The following is a 9815-nucleotide window of genomic DNA, read 5'->3' as shown; positions in this document are numbered from 1 at the left end:
CATGGAAAAAAAAAAAAAATGCCACGATTCCTTTTTCTTTCCGCAGTCATAAATATTTTCTCTTTCCTTATCCTTTTCCCTCTCCCACTCTGTCTCTATCATCTAGCTTATCTCTCTTCCTCTCTTTCTCTATCTTGTCTTTCTTCAGACCTGCTCTTAGCTGAGCGATTAGCGACTTCGGGAGTCTCCGGGACCAGGAGGCGGGGATGGGACTGGTAAACACAGCTAAGGCACTTCCAGAATGTCCCGATTCAGCAACTTTTCTTTTCTTTCTTTCCCCGTCTTCCCCCCTCCCCCTTTCAATGGCAGCAAAGAAGGCTTTTGTTATTTGCTCCTTTTGAAGTTTGCTTCCCTCTTGCCTCTTCGCCCTCCTGTTTATAATTTAAGATCTCGGGAGCACACGGACACTCACTATCTTTTTACAAGAAATGTGATTTCTCAGGATAACCGGTTGCCTCGATTTTCTTATTTTTATCAAATCATCAGGTTTTCTGGATCCTCCCCTCCTCCAAATAAGCACAGGTGGATGAGAGCTCTTAACTTTCCTGGTCATTGAAGTTTGGGTTTTTTTAAGTGGCAGATTGGAAATATTGTTGCCTATTTTTCGTGTTTCATCTCCTGTGTTATTCTTCTCTTTTCTCCCTTTTCCCCTAGTCTCCTTCGTCTGCTCCCCTAACCCCCGCCTTCTGAACTCCTGTTCCCAACCAGGGCCCCTTCATTCAGGTAAAACTGTAAATTTCCCAACGTGCCATTGTTTTTCGGGACTGTCCAAAGCTCCCTAGAAATCCTCGAATACTTTTTTGGTATTTAAATCCTCGGTAGATAGAACCAATGTAAATTTTGTGACATTCAAACCTTTTCTAGTTCACAAATCAGTCACCCTTGTCACAGTTATTGAAATTCCGCAACTCGCCACACCAGGACGGTGGAAAAAGCGGGCGCGGTCTTTGTTGCCGACCAGGCTTTTGATCGCCAGAGAAAATTTACTTACCTTCAGATGAGTGAGCAGAAAAAGAAATAACACTCCCTTTGATTTAGTTAGGAAAATGCAGACATTTGGATTCAGTGCAAACATACAACACTCGCTTGTTTTCGTGATGCGGCCCTCGATTAACCTGTCTTTGCCCAGCGCAAAGTCTATTCAACAACTGTGCGTAGTTGCTTTTTGTCCCATCCACAAAGAGCCATTGACCATATATTAAAATGATTGTTGAAAGGTAGAGGAGTATGGCACTTAAAAGCAGGAAAAAAATCCCTGTGACTCAATCAATTAAGGCGAATAACATTTATGCATTTCAAAAATGCACAAGGATGGGGTGGCGGGATTGGGGGAAGAAGGTTGCATTTCTCCGCAGCTCTGTTTAAAACCCTGCAGTCTGGGCTCAAGCGTCTGCATATTCATTAGGTCTAATTATTTTCTAGTAAGGAAAACACAAAAAGCCAAGAGTCGGAATCCTTCAATTTGCCCTTTGTTTCTAACTTCATTTGGCTTATTTGCAGCTGAATCAGAGCCCTAAACTCTTTTCTCAGACAAAGAAACCTCAGCTCATCCTTTCAGGAGCGCCCCGTTAGGAAACTCACCAGCGCCCGGGAGGGAGGAAAATGAAAATGAATATGTTTTGCCCAGTTTCCCGCCTTAGCTGCAAGGCAGGGGAGGCAGGAGCGGTGTTGGCCGCTCCTCGTTTTCCTGGTTCTCTAATCTTTTCATCGGCTAGATTCTCACTTGGGGTTGGTGAGCTGAGCTCCCCTTTCCCTTGGGCCATCCCTGCTCAAAACTCCACTTGTATATTTGGGATGGTTTCTCAGTGTCTGAAGAAACCTGACCGAGTATTTGCACTTGTGCTGGAAAATAAAAATTTGAGAAAAAATATATTTTATCCCCAACAACAGGTCTGAATGCAGCAGCCCAGCATTCCCCACCAATTTAGAGACTGAGAATCGCAAAGGTTGGGAATGGAAGGAAAAGGTTGGCACTTGAGCAGTGGTTTAACAACAACAACAACAGCAGCAGCAATAAATAACTATACACTTTGAGTGGCTCAATATATCTTTTTTGAACAAAGTGTTTTCTGCTGCCTGCAAAGGGAGGCTGTTTCCTCCCTCCAGTGCAGTTGTAAAAACCTTATCTGCAAGAAGTTTTCTCTAGAGGCTGCACTGCCCTCACTAAAGAGAACAAATATTGAACCCACCTCGCCTGTCTTTCAAAAAAACGAGGGAGGGGACATGAGGGGGAAGGGTAACCATTGGGAGGGGGAGAGGGAAAATAATTGCTCAAAAAAGAAAAGTCAGTCTTCTCCTCTCCAGTCCGTGGAAAATCCAAGGGGGACGTTGACAAGAGGGTATTTTTAGGAAACGCATCCAAATACACAGGATAAGAGTCAATGTGGTGGTGGTGGAGGGGGGGAAAGTTGTGGATTGTAGAAGTTATCAAGTGGGATTTGCGGCGCTCTCTGCAGGAAACGCGAACGGCTCCAGTTCAAAGCCACATGCACCAACGTGACATATAAGCCATTAAAATATCATCCTGACGGCTCATTTCTGCTTCATCATACATTCCCTAACTGCTTCCTGAAAACTGGAAAAGGAGAAATGAAGGATGACCGCCTCGCTGGAACCACGAAAGAGAGGCTTAGAGGGGTTTGTGGTCCCCCCTAAGCCACCCCAAAGTGATATGCAGAAATGAGGCGATCTCAGCAACAGGTGGAGAGGGGTAAGTGCGTGAGTCCAGGGGGCAGACCGAAGGGACCTGTACTCCCAGCAGTTTGGTAGCAAGCGATCTTATGGGGGGGCGCGGGGGGAGAAGGGTTATTGGCACCCAAACCCCGCTGGGGAAAGAGGCCCAACTAGACTTTCTCCCCCAATCCCCTCCTTCTTTAGCCCCCCAATCGTGGGTATAAGCCCCACCCCACTGACATTGAGGGGAGGAGGGGGCCTTTCCGCCGAAGGGGCAGCGCTGGAGGGGTCCATTCCTTCTTCCCAGGAAAGACAGCGGGAGGAGGAGGGGTGACAAGGGGAATGAATGGAGTTCCCAGTGGCACGGGGACCAAAAGCAGCATGTTGCCCGCCCGCCCTACCTACCTCCCCACCTAGTAAATTTCCTGGTTGTCCCATCGTGGGCACAAGAAGGGGAGTCGTGGCCCTGAGCTTCCCTCGCGCGGAAAGAGCCGGCCCGCGCCAGGACCGGGTCCCTCCAGGCAGCTTCTTTGCTCTGCCCCCACGAGTATGGCAGGGAGAGACTCGGCTTCTCCTCCCCAGGGTCAAAGGACCCAAGTTAGCCTAGGCGGCAGCAAGTTGATGGAACTCCTCCCAAACCTGACGGCGGATGCTGGCTGAGTCAGGCTCGGGGCTAGGTTCCTCGCCCTCGCACATCCTGGTCCTGCCTCAGGACGCAGACCGCTGGGATCCGCTCTCTGCTCGCCGCCGCCGTGGGTTTCGGACTTGGCTTTCTTTCTCTCGAGTGCGATCGAGGGCTACAATTAGCTCTCTGGGGAGCAGGCCGTAGCCACCCAGGATTCTGGGCACTACCCTAGACACCTAGGGACCCTGGAAATTAGGAGCAAGAGAGGCGGGAACAGAGTCAAGCTGTGAAAGAAAGCTAGGACTGCCTCAAAGGCTTGACTGGAAAGTTTGGAGTTGATGAATGGTCCGTGGGACAGCTGGGAGCCAGCAAGGTCTTAGGAATTGAGAGGGAGTGCTGGAAGGCTGCACTTTGGCTGCCACCATCTTCGGAAAACCCCCTTTGGGTTTCCAAGGTCATATGTCTCCCTGCTTTCCGACACCATTGGCCGCACAGCCACCCACGAGGAGGCACCACCTTTTCTTCCTCTATCTAGACGATGGCAGATTGAGGGGGATGTTTCAAAGGGACGGTTAAATATCTATGCTGATCCTTCAGGCGACTCACTAATGCAGACTCTACTCTGGGCATATGGAGGCCGGAACTAGGGAAACTCAGGCTCTTTCCTCTAGGGAAGAGAAGACTGAGAAAAGGCCGTCGCACAACCTAGCCTCGCAGCGCAACTTCCTGGTATTTGAGAGCCCGATGGAGGGGAACCAGGGAGGTGCCCTGTGGGGATAAGTGGGGAGCCTTTTTGGCTTTGATTTGAGAGCTCTCAGACAGTCCGCAGGGCCCCTGTTCTGCACCCTCGCTGAACTGTGGCGGAGAGGCAAGCATGCCTTTGCCTAGAGCCTGCGGATTAACCAGTGTGGAGCCGCGTTGAAGGCTTAGGGACTAGAGCTGTTAGCTTGGGAAGCAGGCTGCAGGTGACCTCTGACCTTAAGCAGGCCTGCACAGACTGGGGTGAACCCACAACGTGCAATCGGGATGTTCCCCCAAAGAAAAATGGTGCCTTTTGCATGTACCCACCAGCGTACCTTCTTGGCTCTCCCTCAGCATGATCAATTACTAGGACTGGCTGGCACCCTTTCTTCTTCTCCAGATGTGGGAATGCAGGCAAACTCCAATAATTCTCCAGATTGTGCTCCTGACTGGTGATTCACTGGCAGAGCTGGTATAAGGAGACAAGTCAGAAGCGATCATTTGAGGAAAATCGAGCTATGCATTTTCAGGACTTTTAAATCTTTGGATTGGTGAGGATCTCAGGTCCAGGGACAAAGGGATTGTTCCTTGGTTCTTTTACCCCTCCTTCAGTGAGATGACTAGTTTACTAAGCGTGGTCAGAATCTGAACCAAAGAAGAAGATATTTACCCTGTTTCTCTGTACTGGCTGGTGATGGAGCTGCTACAGAGAGCAGTTTAAGTTTCCGGTAGCATGCCTGAAGTCCAGCCTCTGCAACACTTGTTTGCATGCTCATGAGTGTGTAATTCACAAAAGACTGTCAGGACATGGGGGTGGAAGTGACCCAGGCCTCTTAAAGGGAGGGCTGGAGCAGCACTGTAGGTGGACAGAGTTCTTCTGGGAAATTTGTACTCATTTTCCTCTGAAGCAAAAAAGTAAATTCTATTAGTTCTGACCAACCAGGACTTTTCTGTGCCAGACATTCTGCCATGAGGAAATTTTAGAACAGGGGAAGCCCAGCATGCTACCCTGTTGTATGAATGCAAAGTTGGACCTCCTTTATATCCATATTCAGATTTGTGCAGGAAGAATTTTATTACTCTTGGGGATGGATGCATTTTGGTTAGAAATAATTGAAAATAAATAAAGCCCTCTGGGAAAAGATGAGTCTACTCCACCCATACACCCCTTAGGCTTAAACCTACAAAAGAAGGTAGAAGGAAGAGTAAAAACACCTAAGCTAGTTTAAGCCCAGGATGGGGTTTGAGGGAGAGAGAAAGAGATCTTTGAACATACAGAACTAGAAAGCTTTTGAGATAGCAGAGCCCCACTTGGATTTGCCCTGTGGTTCAACAAGTTAAACAACTGCTGTTATGTGGGTTGGAGTGTCAAGACAGGAAGACTTCCTCATTGACAGAGGGCTTACTGTGTTTGTCCAGCCTGAGACCTTTTCAATGAATGTTTGTCTTTCTAGGCCAAATTGAGGGCTGGGGCTGGGCAGATCGCCCCTGTTTGGCTGCTCCACTGCCTTTAGCCTCGCCTGACAGTTGCAAAGGTCCCCAGGGTGGGTTTCCGGCTTTGAGATGACCAAAGGCTTGGCAGCTCTATCCACAAAGTGAATCTGATAAGGAATGCAAATTTGGGGGGGCAGGGACGGTAGGGCAAATTGTTTCAGACCTTCTAAAATAAGAAATGTGACAGCCAGGACCAGATGATATAAATGATATCTTTTTTATCCTCCAAAGTCTTGTGAATTTTATATTGACTTTGAAAAATCAACTAGTGATGGCTTTCAAATAGGTCTGAGGGGAGGAAGCCATGTGAGGGATTCCACACCACCAGAGCAGAACAGGATCTACAAATCTGCAAATAAAATCCCTTCCTCTCAGTTCCAACAGTTATAACGCCTTTTTAATCTGCTAACAACCCAGAAGACTTCCAGCCCTCCATTATATTTCACTAAACTCAATTAATAATAAAGAAAATAGTGGGGATTTCTCTTACAATAAATTCAAATTCTAGAAGTTAGTGGTGTTTGAACTCTGACTGACTAAAAGAGTGCTTAATTCTACCTGCAAGGGAGATCAACAAATAAGTTTCAGATAAAAATCTATTTGAGAAATGATGATTTTAATATTTTTTATCATCAAGCATATATTGTTTTGTGATAAATATAGGTAGTTCCAAGCAGAGTTCTTTTCTTTCACTTCTAAATTCGAAAGAAAGACTGAAAGACTCTTCAGACCAATGCCTTCTTTTGCTCATACATTCAAGCCACACAACCTTGTCATACAAATATGTACAAATTATTTAACTAGTGACTGTCCCTTTTTTATTCCCTAACAGATTCAAAGTCAGAAAATGAGATACAAGACTTCCTTGGTGATGAGGAAACGTTTACGGCTTTATCGAAATGTCCTAAAAGAGTCAAGTAAGTTAAAATATTCTTTTGAATGTTGGTTTGCTGAAGTTTTTTCGTTTTAGTTTTTTTAATAGGAAGTTATGTTTTCTCTTTTGCTTATGTTAGGCTGTGACTTTGGGGGTGTTTCTTGAGTTCAAATGAAACTTAGAAAAACACCTTGGTGTCTGATGCATTTACACACAAATCAGCAACACAAGGTCCTACCAGCAGCCGATTAATCCCTGTCAGTGCCTACTCATCTGGACATTCTAGAATTAATATTTGACGACTCTCTCATTGAAACAACCACCCTTGACCTTCTGCAGTTCCACTGTCACATTATTCTATGACATATTCATCTTGAATTCATTTCCAGATGATTTGATTGGAATGAGGTTTGACATATATTGGCTTTCATAAAAGGAGCAGACTTTGATCTTGGTGATGGGGTTTACATGATATGCATCATCTTTACCAGAGACACCAGCCTTCTGCAATGTGGTGGCGACGACATTCCCACAATGTGGTGTCTGAACGGGGAGTGACTGACAGCTGCTCAGTCAGGAATACCTTCATTGTGAAGAATTTAATTTAATATTCCATTTTGAATAAGCATATGATTTAGGGCAGGGTGTTTCCCCTTCCAGGCATCTAGTTTTCCTCATTTCTACTATACCACCAGCTGATGGTTGCCTCCAAGGTGTTTCTGTGTTGGTAGAAAAAATAACCTTCTTAACAAAAGTTAAATGACCACTCAGGAAATAGCTCTCTTCTATTATTTTGGGATGCTTTGGTGGCAGAATTCTCAAGAGAGGTGTGGTTATTGTGTAAATTCAGTTGTTTTTTTTCTTCAGTGCTGTTCTAAAAGATCCTTTAGCCATGTTTTTTAATCTTTTGTTGAAAAATGTTTTGCAGAACCATTGCTTGAAAATTAAATTCTATCCAAGTATATTTTCTTTCATACTCAGTTCCATTAATGACGATAAAAGTACAAACTTGCATAGCAGAGGAGAGAAATATTCTTTGTACAATTTGTGCTTGGACATAGGAAAGGCTTCTGGGGCTTAACTTATTTAATTTTTTTTCCCCATAAGAATAAAGATAACATTTCACTTCTAGAATCCTGAAGCCTCTCTGTGAAAAGCCTATGAAGAGATTTGGCCTTAGTCTGGGGTGGCAACCTGGTCAGAAACAAGTAAAATATTGAACAGGTGGCTGCTGATCTAGATGCAGAAGATCCAAGCAATGAAGCTAGTGCTTGGCCAGGCTCTGTGCAGTAGCCCTCAACTCCTAGGATCTTGCTTTGGGCATAACCTGTAATGGATAATCATTACTTAGCATTATTTAAAAGATCCAAACGGGCAAAATAGCCCAGTTGTGGATCTTAAATTTTCTTCAATATTTACCTTTCCAAGGGAGAGAGGTCAGACATTCCACCATTTAAGCTAGCGATGTGAGGAGCTCTGCTAATGATAGGATCACGAAATGTCATATTTCTATACAGACAGGTTAGAAAATCAGTTTAGTTTATGCTGTTGAATTGACCTGACTGGGGCCAACAAGGGTGCTTAGGGCATAATTCTGGGCACTGGAGGGATGTTTAGAGTCTATTGGTAAAACCTGCTCTAAACAGGCCTCCATGGCTTCTTCACCTCTGTTGAAGATCTCTAGGCTGCAGAATGTGTCTTTTTTTCCCCCTGCAAATCAAGCAGGAAAGTGAACTCAACAATGCTATCTATATACCACAGAATGGTTAGGAATGAAATGTTCCAGCTAAGCACTTGGTACGGTGGGTAAATGTGGTAAAATAAATTTCTGAAAGAAAATTCTGACCACCACTGAGGGGACACTACTCCTCAACCTGTCCAATCAATAATCAATGAAACTTAAACTTCCTGCTACCTGGGCACTGGAAGACTCAAAGGAATCACTCTGAAATCTAAAATATGCCTCTCTGACATTGGTACCACCCCCCACCCCCACCTGTCCTCTGCGGTTAGCTGGATATTGCTTTGGTGCTTATTTCAGAGATATGCCTTGAAGACCCTTATGTAATTGTCCAAAGTTTTCTGTCTATCAATTTTAGTGGGTGAAATGGATTTTCTTCTCTCTACCTCTCTCTCTGAGGAAATGTCCCTGTGGGAGAATGCCTGGTCTTCTAACTATGTTTAGCCAACCAAGGTGTGAACCATGTGGCTCCAAGGAACTTGCGAGGCTCAGGCAACCTTAGGATGGGTCCAGATATTTTCAGTTCTTCAAGAGAAAGCTGCATCTGGGAGGGAGCTCCATGGGGCCAGGTAACTGTCAGTGAATTTGGCTGAATCAGATGTATCTGCACTTTTGCTGTTGGCACAAAAAGCCATACACATGTTCAAAGCTTTTCAAGGGTAAAGTTAGTAAGAGAGAGTATTTAGTGTACTAGTTTCTGCTTTGTATTCCTAGAGTCCACAAAGTTAATGCTTAGAATTCAGGGGGTCTGCAAATGAACAGAAAAAAAATACACCTTTATTTTCACCTCCTTCCAATGGAAAGTTATCAATTTCTTCTATTATGAGTGTGGGCAACAAACACAGGACTATTAGAATTCACTGGCTTCACTAGGCTTCCAAAAGTGTCCACAGCCTAAAATAACTTGAATACTTGAATACCCTTGTTCATTACTGTTATTCAAGCTTTTGATACAGGTAGGGTATACACAAACACACACACACACACACACACACACACACATTTATTTATTAAAAATATCCATTTTTGTGCAAATCCAAATTTTAATTGAAGTCAACATGGATGGTGAGTTTGACAAACATCCTGAACAGTAAGTAGGTTGTAGATACCATAGGTTCTAGTAGGAAAGAAAATATTTAATAAGTGCTGGACTACCCTGCACTTAGGCCTGAGTGCTACAGGAGTTGATTAAGTTCTCTGTTGAAGGATGCTTAGAGAAACAGCTGGGCAAGAGGTCACAGGGAAGAACACACATACATTTGGGATTTTGGTTTTGGTTTTTGTTATTTTCCCAGCCCATTGTGGGTTCACCAACTACACCACTCAATAGACACATTGGGGAGCCTTGAAACCACTCACTGAGACAAACTTGACTAGACTTGGAGGAAAGGAAAACAGGGCAGGAGATCAGAGAGGAAGTGCCTATAGACAGAGGATGAGTGTGGGACAATACCCGAAAGTGAGTGTGGGAGAGGGTGAAGCCAGGAAAAAAGACAAATCCTGAACTTCTAGGCTCAATATTGTTGTGAAAACCCTTGGTTTCCAGAACAGAAGGGATTCAGCTGTCAAATGCTCTCCTTCAACTTTTTTTTTTTTTTTAATGCTAACTTTGCATCTATTTGGTAGAGTTGCTTAAGCTCTTCCGGCTGGAGGAGCAGAAAGACCTG

General features: G+C 44.7%; 1 protein-coding gene across 4 annotated transcripts in view; it reads left to right on the top strand.

The window, feature by feature from the left end:
* The first annotated feature begins 2225 nt into the window (after positions 1-2225).
* The window catches only part of ZIC4 (Zic family zinc finger 4), a 20620-nt gene continuing 13030 nt past the window's right edge, over positions 2226-9815 (top strand). For 2 of the 4 annotated variants that reach the window (XM_039851593.1, XM_039851590.1), the window contains exons 1-2: positions 2226-2710; positions 6366-6450. In XM_039851593.1, the coding sequence (XP_039707527.1) occupies positions 6381-6450 (70 nt within the window). In that variant the 5' untranslated portion in view covers positions 2226-2710; positions 6366-6380. Of the gene's footprint in view, positions 2711-6365; positions 6451-9815 lie in introns of those variants that run through there. The other 2 variants (XM_039851591.1, XM_039851592.1) reach the window with 2 other exon arrangements.

The sequence above is a fragment of the Pteropus medius genome, unplaced genomic scaffold (genome assembly GCF_902729225.1).
Source record: "Pteropus medius unplaced genomic scaffold, Ma_sr-lr_union100, whole genome shotgun sequence".
In the NCBI taxonomy this organism is placed as follows: Eukaryota; Metazoa; Chordata; class Mammalia; order Chiroptera; family Pteropodidae; genus Pteropus; species Pteropus medius.
The sequence above is the reverse complement of the archived record's forward strand: the minus strand, read 5'-3'. Positions and strand labels throughout refer to the sequence as shown.